We start from the raw sequence: 16,750 nt of genomic DNA, 5'->3' as shown, positions 1-16,750 counted from the left end.
ATCGAGACGAACAAGAGGCTTGAGTTGATGTCGAGAGGTTAAAAAGTTCTAAGCAAATTTACGAACCGATGACTGACTTATAGCGTCATCTAGACTTGAAATGATATCAACTTCTTTGAGACCCCAGGATGGAATATTTCACTAGCAAATTTAGTCAAAATCCATCTACATGGTTGCTAAGAGACGCCCAAGTTTGCTTTACTATCAAATTTCTTTGCGTGTTATTCACGAACCATCCTGTATATCGAAAATCAGAGAAACAATTTTTATTGGGGCTGGTCTCATGATGCTACATGCTAAATTTGGCATCTTTAATTCAATTCAATTCAATTTTATTTAGCGCTTTTTTTTTCTTTAGTGCTTGGCCCCCTAATTAAAGCCTTTTGTGGTCTTTGCAGTTCCCCTAGGAGGCAAAATAGAGTAATAAACCCAGGGCCATAAACTCAGCTATTGACAAAATGTGCTAATGATTTAGCATTCATTCATTCATTCATTCATTCATTCATCTTCAGTAAGCATTTTATCCTAGCCAAAGCACCTACTAGCATGTTTTAAAGTTTGTGTTGGTTTTTAGCGGCTATATCTGTTTGTACATTCATAAGGTGCCGTTCAGATCAAAATGGGGTTAAACATGAACACTTTATTTAAGATGAGGTGTTGGTGTGTTATCGCTCATTAAACTAGTTGTTTTGGTCCAGTTCAGTGTGATGTAGCCCATTAGCTAAAATGACTCTGACTCCCCTGGATCGCTTAAGTAAATGAGTTTAAAGTGAAACCAAATGTGATTCTTTTCTTCTTCTTCTTTATTTTTTAGGAAACTGTTCATCTGAGTAACTTTTAAAAGACATGAATAAATCCAACCTGAAACTAGATTAGCTAGATAGCACTGGAAAAGTGCTCTGAAATGACGTTCAATATTTCCAAACTTGTATAAATGGTTAAAAAGTGTTGTTGTTTTTTTTTTTTAAAAAAATAAATAAATACAAATAAAGATATAATAGTGCTTATCTACCTAATGTACGTCATAATTAAATACTACGAGGGATTACTTTACAGAATAAAGTCTGCGCGGTGAATCAAACGAATCCACGTCTCGTGATTCAATTCCAAAGAGTCGACTCAGTGAAGTGACTCGCAACGCCCATGGCTAATATAGCAGTTCATTGACTTCGGAAGTTGATTCATTTCCTGCGTTGCTCGGGCGTCTCCTTGGTCTAAACGCAAGCCTGGAAAGGTCTATCGAGTGTTCAAGAAGATTATCATCGAGATAAGGTAATAAAACGGACTATTATTATCACTTTATTGAGGAAAAATAAAGCAAACAGAGACTCGGGTGGATGTCCGGATAAACCCTGCGTTCTCTCGGTGCGTATTCGGATAAACTTTGGATCCATTTTGAGTCAGTTTTCAGGGTATAGAGTGTAATATAACCTCCAGTGCATTATAAGTTTTGTCCAGTGTTAGTGGTCAGAAGACTCACTATAGTGAGCTAGAGATGATGTAATAAGTGAGGAATGTGCAGAGCTTGGTGTTTTGGGCACACTCAGGATCAGGATCAGGATCAGGAAAGTCTTCATTATTATCATTATTCTGTAGTGTTAGTAATGTGAAGCATTGAAGAGAGGAGGAGGAGAACATCAGATAACACAGTGTATAATCTCTCACTGCAGGGTTACAACCCATCCTAACATCTGGAATGGCTTCTCCGTGGGTGAGTCAGGAAATTGTTGCATTTTGTTTTCTGCGTTAATACAGAAGCGTACAGATGTTTAAACTGCAAGCGTACAGATGTTTAAACTGGAAACCAAGTCAGTAGTGTAATAAACTGAAGGGACTGTGTGACAGAGTTTCTGTTCTTTTTGATGCTCGTTATATTCATACTGTTCAAATGCAAAAGTTTACACACCCTCAAGACAAGAAGGTGTCATTCAGTTTAGAACAACATTTAGTGTGATTGGTTTCACAGAGCTTCCTATTTTATTTTATTTTATATTATATTATAACAAATAACAAAACACACACAGCTTTTGGATCATCTCAGCTGTAAACCCAGATCTTTCCAGATGTAATCAACAAGTACAGTAACACTGAAACGTTTTTTTCTTGAGTGCAAAAGTCCCCCCCCCCCCCCCCCAGCATCTTGTCAAGTTTATTCACATTTGATGGATTATTGTATTTATGTATGTATTTATTAATAACAATTTACACTACTCATCCTGCTCAAAAGTTTACACCCCCTGGCTCTTAATGTGTCATGGTACCATCTGTTTTCGGAGGACAGGGGAGGTTTTCTGGGTGTCTGGGGTGTGCGTGGTATTATGTATGAATGAATGTAATACAGTAAAACATTGCTTATTTTTTTCCCCCCTAAAGTTGAATGCAAAACTGTAAATCATGCAAATGATAAATAAAGCTTGCACTCATTTCTAGAAAACTTTTACTGTATTACTTTCGTTCGATTAAAGAAAAGATATTCCAAAAAAAAAAATCTGAAAAGCTGTGTGTTTTTTTTGTTTCTGCATTTTTCATCACAATTTGGTAACCTGCCAACGGATATCAGATTTCGACACTGTTTTTGGCACGGAGACGTGCACGGAGACGTGCATGGAGAAGTGCACGGCCGTTGAAGCATTAGGATTATACACTCTTGTGTCTCCTTTGTTTCAGGATGATTTGAGCCTCCTTCTGGATTCACCGGTCTCTCCGTCCGTCCCTGTAAGCCCGTCCTTGTGTCTTCTTCGTCTTCTTCATCTTCCTTCCTTCTTCGTGAGCACCTTATTAACGTGCTCCGTGTCGTTCTGTTCTGTCTCTCAGGGTCGAGGAACCATTAAAGATAAAGCGGGTTTTAACGCAGGTGAAGACGTTGCTGCTTTACGGAAGGCCATCGAGGGAATCGGTGAGAGGAGCGCTCCAGAAAACCTCCATCATCATTATTATTATTATGTTTGCATTCCCGCCCTGAGTAAATTTACCTATCACCAGTGTGGAGGTGAAGAACACCCACATTGTCTCAAAGATTATGTGTGTGTGTGTGTGTGTGTGTTGTCTTAAGGCACTACCGAGAAGACTCTGATCAACATTCTGACTCAGAGAAGCAGCGCTCAGCGTCAGCAGATCTGTAAAGTGTACAAGGACGTGACCGGAAAGGTAAAAACTCCCCTCGAAACCACTCCTTTACCACACACAGGACTGTCCTTTATCTCCTCTTAGCGCTGATGAATTCTGGATTCTGATTGGTCAGAAGCTGTTGATTTAACTTTCTATAACAGTAGCTCTGACTGCAGTGCCCATACTGTACTGCGTCGTTTCCATAGTAACAGCTCGTTCACAGGGACTCGTCCAGTGGACGCACCACAATAAATGGATTTAAAAAAAAAAAAAAAAGGTTGATTCTGTAAGGAGATGTTTATTTCAAAATGAATTATGGAAGGAGTCTCCAGTGTCAGCGCTTCTGTATAACAGTCAGAGATAACGCCGTAACTTAACGTTTTCCGCCATTTTCAGGACAGGAGGTTAGGATCGAGTGATATTACCACCAAACCCTGTAGTGGCTGTAAGTTTTCTCCACCGCTCAGTGATTCAGGTTTAGTCTGCATGTTGATTTGCAGTCTCTCGTGGACGCTCTGGAGGGAGACACTCATGGACAATTTGAGGACATCCTGGTGGCTCTCGTCACCCCGCCGGCTCAGTTCGACATGCAGGAAATTAGAAAGGCAATGAAAGTAAGCGCTTTACACTTTCTATATTCTGTGTGTCGTCTTGTTTTACCGTGGTGATCGGAAATAACTCGGATTAGGTCTTTTAAATCGTTAAAGCTACAGTGTGTGTACAGTTTCTGCTTAAAAATAACGTTTAAAAAAAAAAAGGCATTACTGAGTCGGATAAGACCGGGTTGATTATAATAGCAGCTCAGAGTGATTCTCAATCGGAGCTGTTTGGTTGAAGTTGGTGGGAAATTAAAATTTTGAACTCCAGCTCATATACACCCTCACGTCAACGTCCCTGAACGTTGCAGTGTGCCGATGGATCATACCTCGGAGAAACATTCCTCTTTCAGACGTTCTCCAGTGTTTGAGCTAGTGCGCTAGTGATATGTTTGTGTCGTGGCAGGCGATTGCATCTCCGATTCACAACCGCAGTGCTGCAGAAAGCACGAGACAGCAGATGTTAGCCAAATAACTGCTTGACGTTAACATTAACATGCTAGCTAAAAACAAGCTCTTGTTTTTTTGTTTGTTTGTTTTTTTTGCTTCGTTGCTGTACGATAAAGTTTTTATTCTCGTGACACTTCTAATATCGATGAGGCAATGATACTCACAGCAGATATAATTATAATGTCTGGTATAAAAGTCTCTGTCTGTGGCGTCTCAGGGAGCTGGAACTACAGAGAGCACGCTGATCGAGATCCTCGCCTCCCGATCCAACCATCAGATCAAAGCTCTGTCTGACGCATACTTACAGGGTTTGTAGTTTTATTATTCTGGTTTAGAAGATCATGTGACTGTCACACGCTGTAAAGTTGATGTAATGTGACTGACGGTGTGTTACAGAGACGGGGAGAGCGCTGACTAACGATCTGAAGTCGGAGGTGTCGGGGGATTTTGGGAAAACTCTGATCACCCTGGCTGAGGTCGGTGCATTATGGGAGGTTTTGTATCTCTGGCTGATGGATGGAAACGTGTAACGTGTGTAACGTGAGCCGCTCGTTTTGTTTAACTCACAGGGCAGAAGGGACGAGAGCAAAAATGTGGACGCTGCTAAAGCCAAAGCCGATGCGAAGGTAAAGTCAGACAGAAACTCTTTTCATGCAAATGTTTGTTTCAGCAAATTCCACTGAAAAAATGTTAAATGGCTACATGTGAGCTATGCTAATGCCCCACATCTCCCCTTCTAATGGCTCATGTAGGAGGAAGGAGGTGTGGCCTCTGTGCTTATTATTCCTAAGGAAGGAGGCGTGGCCTTGGTGCTTGTTATTCCTAAGAAAGGAGGCGTGGCCTCTGCTTATTATTCCTAGGAATGGAGGTGTGGTCTCTGTGTTTGTTATACCTAGGGAAAGAGGCGTGACCTTTTTGTTTGTTATTCCTAAGAAAGGAGGTGTGGCCTCGGTGCTTGTTATTCCTAAGGAAGGAGGTGTGGCCTTGGTGTTTGTTATTCCTAAGGAAGGAAGCGTGGCCTCGGTGTTATTCCTAAGGAAGGAAGCGTGGCCTCGGTGCTTGTTATTCCTAAGGAGGGAGGCCTGGCCTCTGTGTTTATTATTCACATTCCTTTGTAGGAGAAACATCAGATTTTTATATATATATATATATATATATCATTATAAATTTTCTTTCTAGAACAGACTGTATGTTCACCGTATTTTCATTTGTAATCAATTGAACATTAGATTACATTTTATTAAACAACAAAGTTTTGTACCGTGGTTTACCATGTTCCACACTTACCGTGGGGCTTGACCGCGCAGGTCCTGTACGAGGCCGGAGAGAAGAAATGGGGGACGGACGAGAGCAAGTTCATCGATATCCTCTGCCACAGGAGCGTTCCTCAGCTCCGACAAAGTGAGAGTCAGACTGGAGAATAAAAATTCTGTACTGTATCAGAACTTGTACAGAAATCTGAATGCTCTGTGTGTGTGTGTGTGTGTCTTATTTAAAGCCCTGGTGGAATATAAGAACCTGAGCGGGAAAACCCTGCAGCAGAGCATCGAGAGCGAGATGTCCGGGAATTTAGAGGAAGTTCTGGTAGCCATAGGTATGTTGAATGCTTGGGACAATTTTGAATTTGTCTGTGTATAGGCCCTGCATGATGTTGTGTGTTTGTGTTTATTTTAAAATATTGAAATATAGTTTTGTTCAAATCAATTTCTTTTAAATTAATGATCTCGTTTAGGGCTGATGAATGAATGTGTGTGTGTGTGTGTGTGTGTGTGTGTCCTTGCAGTGAAATGTGTGAAGAGCGTCCCGGCGTACATGGCAGAGCTTCTCCTTAAGAGTATGAAGGTAAAGACAGCAAACAGATCACACAGAAAGAAAGAAAGGAATAAGCAGAGAGAGAAGATCAATCAGAGAAAGTGAAAAAGAAAGAAAAATAAGATGAAGTAAGTTGAATTAGTAGAAAGAAGAAAGTAAAAGAAAGTGAAATTAGATCGATTAGGGAAAAGAAAATAAGTAGAGAATGTAAAAAGGAAAGAAAACAAGAAGCTATAAAGAAGAATAAAGTACAAGAAAGGAAAAAGAATTATACCGATAGAGAGAGAGATATAAAGAAAAGGAAAAACAAATATAAATAAAGTAAAAAGTGATCGACACGCCCACCTCTACCGCTCAGGTCACTGTTCTGTGCCGCTCTCTTCCATACGTCAGCTAGCTGATGTTTCCTGGTTAATTATTTATTAATGATCTAATATTTCTGATTATTTTACAGGGTGCGGGCACTGACGAGGCCATGCTGACTCGGATCATGGTGAGCCGCTCCGAGATCGACATGATGGACATCAAGGCCGAGTATAAAAAACTGTTCGGCCGCTCCTTATACTCCGATATCGAGGTACGTTAGAGCAGAGTGTTTACACAAATACTCCCATCATTCACCCTGACAATGACTGAGAACTTGTGTGTGTGTGTGTGTGTGGGATTTTCTGCCATTGCTTCCTACTTTCTCTTCATCTCTGTGTCAGTAGTTACTGTGATGCATCTGAGCGTTTATACTCGATTGTAAACGACTTCCTCTTCGCGATTAAAATACAATTGCCACACGGTGGATTAGCGGATTAGCCGCTGCCCTGTGCGTGTTTGGATGTTCTCCCCGTGCTGCGGGGGTTTCCTCCGGGTACTCCGGTTTCCTCCCCCAGTCCAGAGACATGCACCGAAGGATGATTGGCGTATCCAAAGTGTCCGTAGTGTGTGAACGTGTGTGATTGTGCCCTGTGATGGATTGGGTGTACCCCGCCTTCTGCCCCACGCTCCCTGGGATGGTCTCCAGGTTTCTCTAAGCGGTTTAGAAAATCGTTCACCCTGACAATGACCGAGAACTTCCTACTACTCTCTATGAACCGGTTACTGTGATACCGCTGACCGTTTATACTCGGTTCTGAACAACTTCCTCGTCTCACTCGAGTTTTGAAGAAAGGAGACACTTTAGGATAAATGAGAATGTAGGATTAGCCTTCAGTAAGGCAAGGAGAGCAAATCGATCATGCAGCTGAAAGAAAGAAAGAAAGACAATTAAAGAAGGAAAGCAAAAGAGAGGGTAGGAAAAGGAAATAAAAGGAACACGGTAATATACAAGAAATAAGAAAGCAAGAAATGATGTGAAAGAAAGAAACAAATGAATAAGCCAACAAAAAAGGGAAAGAAAGAAAGCTGTAAAGAGAAGAAAACAAAGAAGAGGATAAAAAGAATGAAAGAAAAACTAAGAAAAGAAATGTTGAAGAAAGAGAGGAGAGGAAACAGAAAGAAAAGAAAAAAGGTAATAAACAATTTAAAAGGTGAAAAATCTTTTAATGAAAGAAAGGAACATGTAAGAAAAAGACAGAAAGGAAATAAAGAAAGAAGAAAAAAGGTAATAAAAAAACAACAACAAAAAAAAGAGAAAGAAAGGAAAAATGGAAGATATGAAAGAAGATGTAAGAACAGTAATAAAAAAAAAGAAAGAAAGAAAGAAAGGATTGTCCGTTTAAGTGAATCGAACGTCCGATGTAAGTGAATCAGTTTCACCCGGATGAATCGTTTCCGTTATCTGAACACGGTCAGTGATGATGGTGTTGGGTTTTTAAAAAAAATATTTTTTACTTCTATTTGAAATTTGATTGCAGTTGTACTAGAATATTTTAACCAATTACTAATGCTGCACAGATGCCTCGCGAAGACCGAATCAGACGAACCTGTGAACCGGTTTGACCCATTCGTTAAAAAGAAACGACTCTTATACAAACGATTCGTTTACAGAGAGCAGCAGTTTCTTTTCTTTTGGTCCTCCAGCCTCCGCTTTGCATCAGAAATTCAGCAGCACGACGCGTCCATGCTGTTTTTCTTACAGATTCAAATCGTTTCATTTGCATTAGCACGTGAGAATGAACGATCAGCAGTAGATCAGGGAGGAGAAAACTCTTATTTACGCTGAAACTGTGGAGCTGAAACGGCACCTGCACGTTATTTCTAACTCGGACGCATTTCTAAACCGTAACCCGAGCTTCATTCACTCTTAATTCCGACATTCAGTGTAATTAAAAGCTGTGTAAACCTGCGTGTTCCAGTCTGACACAGGGGGAGATTATCGGAAAACTCTGCTGGGGATCTGCGGAGCGGACGATAAGGCCTGAGCTGAAAAATCCACCTCGTCGCCCCGAGAAACACGCGGAGGAGCCCAGATGAAGTGACGAGGAAGCAGCGGAGTGTTCTTGTTTCAACGTTCATTACATTTCTTTACATTTTTACTTACAACCATATAAAACCTTTCGATGTTAATCCTTACAGATACTGTATGAAGTATGACCTGTGAATGTAACCGATGGATTTATATTACTCTAGAGCGTAAACAGAATTGTATGTGTGTGTGTGTTCAAGGTATGTCACACCGGGAAGATTTAGAGAAATAAAACTTGCTAAAACTAATTATTTGCAGTGAATTTGTGTTTACAGCAGATGGCAAAAGCTGATCTAAATTAATTTCTTACTCTAATGAACCGTATTAATCGCCTTTCACTCAGCAAATACGCTGCACTTTAGACTCGGGTCATTTACATGTTATTATGACGTTAATGGACTCTTTGGTGATGGACAGAATAAATTTAGATTAATCAAACGTTTTAAGATGAGATAAACATCAGCTCCACCAGACGAGAAAGTGGGTAAAGGGTGAAGGACAGTTCCTGATAACCTGAAGCTTTTATTTATTTATTTAAACCAAATAAAAAAAATTATTTGTTTAAATAATTAAATAAAGCGCTGCTCATGTATTTATTTATAGGTTGAAATGAATTATTGCATAATCAGGTAACAAGACGTTCGGGATAAATAAATAAGTCAAAATGATTTATTATTATTATTATTATTACTATTAAAGTGCACCTATTATGGTTTTTCAAATATTCCCTTTCATGTAGTGAGTTATATACGTAGCTGTCTGTGAATTTAAAAAGTCTGCAGAGTTTCAAAAATGAAAGCGCACGACAGACGGAGTTATCGACTCCCAAAAGAAGGAATCGATTCTGAACAGCTGAAACGAGTCGTTAGTGATTCCACACTTTACTTCCTGTACCAACCTACGTAGGTTTGTAATAAAAAGCCCCGCCTCTGGTCTTCATCGACAGCGGTAGACCAATCACAATCACAACAGACTGGGACATCTGACCAATCAAAGCAGAGTATGCTCTCTGAAAGGAGGAGTTTAGAACGAATCCTTTAGAACGGATCATTTAACGAGTCGTTTGTGACACTGGGGGAAAAGGGTAATGCTGCAGTTTAAATGATGAGCACGTTAACGTGTGTTTTTTGACCTCGGATGCACGTAAATCGATCGCATGAGACCTTTAAAGCAAAATTAGGCACGTTTCAAAACAATAATAGGTGCACTTTAAGACGCACGTATAAACAATATTAATATCAACAAGACTAACCTTAATATTTCTGTTTTGTCTACTTTGGTGCTCCATGGTGCCATCATCATGGTCTTCATCATCATCCTCTTCCACAACTATGCTGAAAGAACTACATCAGATCTTAAAAAACACCACAAATTAACGTTTGACTGACGCTTTAACAAGAAAAACACATTCAAAGGATGCAGTCAACTCATTCCTGAACCCGGTATGCTAACGACACGCTGCTGTACGCATCGACCAATCCAAATCCATGTGCAGAAAGTATTTTAATTCAGTTTCAGCATTCAGATATTTTAGTTCATCATTTCAAACTCTTAAAAACATTAAACAGGAAGTAAGGCCAGTAGCTATATATATATATATATATATATATATATATATATATATATATATATATATATATATATATTATAATATAATATAATATAATATAATTATAATATATATACAATATATATATATTTGAAAGAAAAGGCAGAAGTGAAGAAACACCGATGTTAATACAGTTTTGGTTGCGATGATTCAAATATATACACCATGCTAAATGTCCATGGTCACATTCAAAGAGTAAATCGAGGACTGTTTAAATGTATTTGCCCCTTACCAAGCATTTGTTCGCATGCACACTGTTCCTACGATCTCTATAAGAATAAGGAAGGAACCCAATACCCAATATACAGCAGTTACAGTACAATACAATCCAGAACTATTGTTCATCATGAGCACTTATAACTCAAAAAGCCTTCCAGCACGAGGTGAATATCTGAATGTCCAGCGAAAGTGATGGGAACATCACGTACAGCACCCGGACGCAGACTCAGTGCTTTGTGTGAAAGGCTCAGTGGAAAAAAATAAAGTTTACGTAACAAACTCCAAACAGTTAAAAACTCCAAACAGTTAAAAAAAAAACAAACAGTTTTGACCTTTTTGAAATATTCACAGCGAACGACCATGTGGTGTGTTCAAAGGCAAATATGCAATAGGCTATGAGGTACTCTCGGGGGGGGGGACGAAAACAATGACAATACTAACAAAATATTATAAATGCACTGCTCTACCTAAACATTTTCTCTCAAATCGCATTCTGATTGGTCAGAAAGTGTTGATTTGTGTTCTACAAATCACAGGTTCGATTATTCAATACGTGGTCGTTTCTATAGTAACAGCTCGTCCAGAGGGATGTGCACGGCGGGCGCTCCACGCAAACAATAAACAGATTTCTAAAGAATCGTTCATGTGGTGAAGTTTTCCGTAAAGAGAATAAACGTTTATTTAACATCTGTGGAAGGAGTCTCCAGTGTCAGCGCTTTGTAACAGTCCGACGTAAAGATGTAAAATTTTTCGGTAACGTGACGTGCGTTTTTTTTTTCCTTTTCTTTTTGGTAACAGGAACCAGGTTGTTTTGTGGACGCTCTACAATGTTAAACGCAACTATAAACGGATTTAAAGATAAAAAAAAAAAAAAAAAAAAAGAGTATGACGTGTTGTTATTGTATAAATCAACATACGTCAGACGCCTCTTTGTTCTGATTGGTCAACTGTCGACCAATGGTTTAGAGCTACTAAGTGAGAACAGGAACTGGCCACATCGCTGTAGTATAAGAGGAATAAAACACACAACATGTTAGAATAGTAGAGACGCCTCTTTGTTCTGATTGGTCCTTATCACGCGTTGTTGTTTTTTCTCGTTTACACCTTGCGGTGTCACGGAGAGATCGCGGTTTCTCCTCTAAACAATAATATTTTTGAACACGTGATCTTTGACAAATATTTCAAAAAGTTAAAAATCACTGACTGCACCTTTAATAGCGCACTACGTCACGTTGTGCAACTGCGTAATCGATTGTGTAGTACGTATCGAATGTCCGATTAAACGTCGGCCCAGGTGTATTCTTTTCTTTAGAGTTTTAGATTAACGACGGACCAACGATGTAAAATAAACAATAACGACGCTATTATAATAGACGCGTACGACCGAAGGTTTCACATTCAGGTCAGCTTACGTTAAGTTTTCCGGCAGATTTACAGTATATTGGCTCATTTACTTTAACAATCAAGTCCTTAATGCTCAAAAGTGTTCGGTTCTGGGTGGAAGGTAGGTTTTTGAATCGTTGCGACACGACTTACATTTTCCACGTCATCCGAAACGACACACGACCGGCAAAGATGTCTAAAGTTTGCTTCTGTAGTTTCGCACTTGAGCTGCAAAGATAATGTAGCTAACACATAGGTACCCGGTTTATCGTTTAAAAATAAAATTCAACGAATCATTAAATGTGAACTTCAATCTTTAGACCACGCCCCCTACTCGAGTCTGTCGAAGCCTTTCTTATGTTTAGCAACATCAGTCTTGTATCTCCAGTGCAAAAAGACAAAAGAAGGAAACGTCAAACGTAAATCGCGTCCCGGCTGATCGAGTACGTTACGTTTGCGCTAAAGAGGGAGATATCTAAAATCCAGTTTCTCCAGGCACACTTTATAGCATGTTAAGAGATGAGCTAGAATGTTGTTTCGCGTCTTCGTGAGTTAGAAGTTCCTGCAGCGAGAGCGGAACTAGCTGAACCTCGGACACGGCTCGCTGTGCCTGTAGTGTGTGATGTAGACGGCGGTCTGGTGCCACCAGTAGAACATCAGCACCACCAGAACGTGCCACAGCTGGTGACTGGCACCGAGGTAGTTCAGCTGGCCTGTGACAAACAAACGGACAGTGTTAGCAGGCACGCTCGTAGCGCTAAAACTGAAGCGCCATTAAAGGTGCGATCAGCGATTTTTATCTTTTGTAATATTTGACAAAGTTCACGTCTCTGGAAGGAGTCTCCAGTGTTAGGGCTTTGTAAAAGTCAGATGTAAAGCTGTAAAAATCTCTCTGTAACACGACGTGCCGTTTTTTCTCTTTTTGGTAACCGAGGGTTTTTGGGTTTTTTTTTTTTTTGCAGATGTTCCACAATTATTAAATGTAACTATAAACGGATAAAAAGAGTACGACGTGTTGTTATTTATCAAAAAATCAAAATACATCATCGTACAAAGACGCCTCTTTGTTCTGACTGGTCAAATGTTGACCGATGGTTTAGAGCTGCCAAATTGCTGTAGCATAAGAGGAATAAAACACAACGTGATGGAATATTGTGTTCTGATTGGTCCTTATCTTGTGCTGTTGTGGTTCCGCCCCGTCTCATTTACAGCCTACAGTACCACAGAGATCAGAGTTTCCCCTCTAAACAATAATATTTACTAACAGTGATGTGATTTTGCCAAATATTTCAAGAGTTATAAATCACTGATCGCTCCTTTAATAACGCTCGTAGTGCCGAAACTCAACACGACGTAGAGCGCCATTAAAAGGTGCGATCGGAAGATTTTTAATTATTATTTTTTATAAGTTCACGTGTCTATGAATAAAATATTATCGTTTTAAAGAATCTCTGCGACGCTGCAGGGTGTCAACAAGAAAAAAACAACAAAAAAAAAACCCCACACACGATCAGGACCAATCAAAACATAGAGGCGTCTCTGCTACAACAGCATGTCCTGAAGTGTTTTATTCCTCTTATACTACAGCAATTTGGCTAGTGTTGTTTCCTGTTCTCACTTAGCTGTTCTTTTCGCTTTCTCTTGATGTTAATAAGACGACAAGAACAAAAACAAAACAACACCACAAAGCTTGTCGTGTTGCAGAGTAAGCGCAAAATCTGGGAAGACTTCACCTCTGGAGACTCCTTCATAACTGTTAAATAAAACATCTCCTTATCGAACATATTTGTAGCTGCACTACTAGAAAATTAAATCACCATCTTCTGACCAGATCTGATCAGAATCCAATCAGGTATAAACACACGCACACACACACACACACATATATATACACGGAGCGGTTACCTGGGAAGTAGCGCTCGGGGACTTTACTGATGTAGAACAGGAAGGCTGAGGCAGCGATCACGTACATGACCATGACTCGTGGAAAAAACGCCTACAAAGACAAGGTGAAGTCCAACATCGCTTTCATAAAGCGTACAATTTTTGCTGAAACCCGACCCAGAGTGGATTAAAGCGTCCATACGGACCTGCACGATCTCGGAGTGGAAGCCTCCGTTGAGCCACACCCAGTGGCAGGCGGGGATGACGCCGTACACCGCCACGGAGCAGAAAATAACCGAGCGCAGCGTCTTCCATTCCTGAGTGTGGTACAGAGGGTGGATCTGAACCGAAAACACGGCCAGGATCAGAGCCAGGACCGTGATGAGGTACACCTGCCTCCAGAACTGAGGTGGAAAAAAAACAAAACAAAGGCAATGCTAGGAATTCAATTTGCTTCTGCTATATACACTCAAAAGTTTAGACACACGCATCCTTTATTTTCCACGTTTTAGAACAATAATAAAGTCATCAAAACTATCGAGGAACTATGGGAATTATGTTGTGATAAAGAACGTGATTAACGTGTCGTACACCGTCGCAGTAGAAGGCGTAGAACACTCCCGGGACGTAGCATCCCAGAATTCCCACCGAGATCCCGGCGTAGTCCAGGGCCAGCCAGCGGCGGCTCGTCTTCTCCGAGCGATGGCAGCAGAACAGGTGATAACCCACCGAGCACAGCATACACACCTGAACACAACAGCACAGGAGCGCGGATCCATCAACAAACACGCCACACCGGCTCGCTCGTCATCTTCTCAGGGAGTTTCATCTGATGTATTTATTTATTTATAGAAATAATCTCCTGTGGAATGAAACCAAACACGTGTCGTGATGTGACGCAGAAATTTAGATTTGAAAACCTGCACCCGGAAACACGAACAAAACACGACGCTGTTCTTTCAGGACAAACAAACCGTTCCTGTTTGAGTTCCGCACACGGCTCAATCATCGGTCTGTTTCAAATCATTCAGTTCTGTTACGTTTTGGGACAAAGCCGGTCTTTTATAACCGAGCTCTCCTCAGAACAAAACTATCAGAGGGACTTCTTGTTGTCTAAACTCTCTTCTGTTATCCACTGCAGTTATGTATCAAATTTATAAAAACGTATAAAAATGTCAATCTCAGGCAGCCCCTGTATTATAAATAGAATGATATATTTTAATTGTATAGAATTATTCATTGTAGTTCATTGCTGTATGAAAGGTGGATCATAAATTAAATCCAGTATTTTGATTTATTTATATTTTATTCTTTTCTTTTCTGCTGTGGCGTCTTGATCAAAATGTTTATGGAAGATGAATTACAAATAAAATCCAATGTCCTTCTTTCTTTATTTGTTTGTTTATTTTGATTTGCTTATCGTAGCATCTACAGAATAAATTGTTTATGAAAAGGTGGATCATAAATAAAACCCGTTATTATTTTTCTTTCTTTCTAATTTTATTATTTTCCTTTTTCCTGTAGCATCTTCAGATTTAAATTTTAAAGAAAGGTGGATTATAAATTAACCCTATTATTATGATTATTATTGTTACGTGTGTGTGTGTGTGTGTGTGTGTGATGTACATTCACCTGAAAGCAAAACAGCCCTATGGAGTAGATGACGTAGTCCTCTCTGGAGGCTCCTGCAGCCGGTAACACTGTGGACATGTCGTTCACCCCCAACAAGAAGAACAAAACGAAGCCCAGCAGATGGCTCCAGATGTTCACCGTCTCGTTGGACAGAATGAATATGCTTAAAAGATAAAGAAAAAATATATAATATATATAACCACAAACGTATCACGCAACAAACACATCACAAGTATTTCACTATAAACATATTTAACGTGTTCCGGGTCGGATACACACCTTTTCAGACATAACCGAGAAGGCAGATGTGCTCGGTACCCGTCTGTAATGTACGGGTTCTCCTTCAGGAACACGGGGATCTGTTCATAAGTGTAGAGCCGGATGCCTCTGGGCACGAGAACCGGCCAGTACTGATAGCTGCCCAGCTCTATGTAATGAGCGCTCTTCAGGATCTTCTGAGGCATTGTGGTTCATCAAGTTCTGCTTCAGCACTGTGGAGAAAAGCATCAACCAACAAACAAACAAACAAACAAACAAACAGTCTATAATCTGGCAGTTTTGAGGCATAACCTTACACTGCAGCAAGTGTAATAACAACAACAACAACAACAATAATTATTATGATTATTGTTTTAAAGTGATTTACAATGTGCAAGCACTTGTTTTTTGAAAGGTAGTCAAAAACAAAACAGTAAAATGGCCAAGAAACAATACGCAGTGACAAGAAGCTGAAAATAACAATGTGAAATGTAAAACAATATGTAATAAAAAAATTTTTAAATTATATCAATGATTAAAATAAATAGTAAACTAGGCTAAGAATAATAATGAAAAAATAATATAAAGAAGAAAATTATATAAATATATATATATATAATAAAACGTGTAATAAACAAAAAGAATAAACCTGTAATAATTAGAATAATTCCTCTAATACTGATTACGCCATTAAATAAAAGGAAGTTAAAATAATGAGCATACATAAAAGTTAATTTTATGAACATATAACAGACTTTTCATTGGTTCCTTAACATGTCTTTTAGAAAAAAATATACATAATCGTTAACGTTAATTTTTAATAAATAATTGCAGATGTTTGTCTCTTTATAACTGTTACCGACTATGCGGCTAACTAACGGTAGCCTCACAGCTAGCAAGCTAACAACGACAAATGCATCTTAATGCGCGTGCTACAGAAATGTCTGACAATACAACATTTGAACAATAAAAGATAAATTCTTACTTGAAGGTGCAGGTTTGTCCGAGTGGTTTTATTTGTCCGCCGCAACTGTTTTCATTAATACATTATTAACGGCCGCCATATTAGCGGCTGTTTTTATATGACGTAGAAATCCTGCGACAATAAGCGATGACGTAAACGCTCCGCGACACCCAACAATGCATAGCTGCTGTGTACTCGACGTTTTAATGTACAACGCTTGGGGATGGGCATCGCTTAGTTTTAGGATTTATTTAGCAAAATCTGTGTAATAAATTAATTCATTTATTAATTATTAAACGGTTGTAGCCTCCGTCTATGTTTTTTTTAATCGGAATTTTCAAAATTTAACTGCAAATCCTCGTTTTTCCATTATTTCCACTATCTATTCTATTCAACCTGTATAATTCTATTATTAGATTTTTTTTTATAGATGTTTACTC

General features: G+C 39.4%; 2 protein-coding genes across 3 annotated transcripts; one reads left to right on the top strand and one right to left on the bottom strand.

Annotated features, from left to right (window-relative positions):
• The first annotated feature begins 1,121 nt into the window (after positions 1-1,121).
• On the top strand, positions 1,122-8,609 carry LOC128620487 (annexin A3). Of its 2 annotated transcripts, none has more exons than XM_053645527.1 (14): positions 1,122-1,272; positions 1,671-1,711; positions 2,668-2,715; positions 2,815-2,896; positions 3,053-3,147; positions 3,609-3,722; positions 4,372-4,462; positions 4,551-4,630; positions 4,724-4,780; positions 5,462-5,555; positions 5,653-5,748; positions 5,938-5,996; positions 6,421-6,543; positions 8,252-8,609. In XM_053645527.1, exons 2-14 carry the CDS (start codon positions 1,697-1,699, stop codon positions 8,315-8,317), a joined length of 1,020 nt encoding a protein of 339 aa, XP_053501502.1. In that variant the 5' UTR covers positions 1,122-1,272; positions 1,671-1,696; the 3' UTR covers positions 8,318-8,609. The 2 variants fall into 2 exon arrangements, with proteins under 2 accessions (XP_053501502.1, XP_053501503.1); XM_053645528.1 differs by having other exon boundaries at positions 1,132-1,365.
• A 1,417-nt stretch (positions 8,610-10,026) lies between these two features.
• Positions 10,027-16,743, bottom strand: LOC128620206 (progestin and adipoQ receptor family member 3-like). Its single transcript, XM_053644960.1, has 7 exons — positions 16,332-16,743; positions 15,368-15,579; positions 15,089-15,251; positions 14,048-14,203; positions 13,663-13,860; positions 13,478-13,568; positions 10,027-12,285 (listed from the first exon to the last, which is right to left on the bottom strand). Exons 2-7 carry the CDS (start codon positions 15,550-15,552, stop codon positions 12,152-12,154), a joined length of 927 nt encoding a protein of 308 aa, XP_053500935.1. The 5' UTR covers positions 15,553-15,579; positions 16,332-16,743; the 3' UTR covers positions 10,027-12,151.
• Positions 16,744-16,750: the final 7 nt, after the last annotated feature.

Source organism: Ictalurus furcatus, chromosome 16 (assembly GCF_023375685.1).
Source record: "Ictalurus furcatus strain D&B chromosome 16, Billie_1.0, whole genome shotgun sequence".
Classification (NCBI taxonomy): Eukaryota; Metazoa; Chordata; class Actinopteri; order Siluriformes; family Ictaluridae; genus Ictalurus; species Ictalurus furcatus.
Note: the sequence above shows the minus strand (reverse complement) of the source record. Positions and strands in the feature narration are given on the sequence as shown.

Bases quoted from the DNA above. Each gene is read 5' to 3' on its own strand.
- LOC128620487 (XM_053645527.1), top strand. The intron at 4,631-4,723 runs GTCGGTGCATTA...TTTAACTCACAG, and splicing joins CTCTGATCACCCTGGCTGAG to GGCAGAAGGGACGAGAGCAA. The intron at 5,749-5,937 runs GTATGTTGAATG...GTGTCCTTGCAG, and splicing joins GGAAGTTCTGGTAGCCATAG to TGAAATGTGTGAAGAGCGTC.
- LOC128620206 (XM_053644960.1), bottom strand. From the start codon at position 15,552: ATGCCTCAGAAGATCCTGAAGAGCGCTCATTACATAGAGCTGGGCAGC. The intron at 15,252-15,367 runs GTGTGTATCCGA...TTATCTTTTAAG, and splicing joins TCTCGGTTATGTCTGAAAAG to CATATTCATTCTGTCCAACG. The intron at 12,286-13,477 runs GTAACCGCTCCG...TGTTTGTCACAG, and splicing joins CCCCGAGCGCTACTTCCCAG to GCCAGCTGAACTACCTCGGT.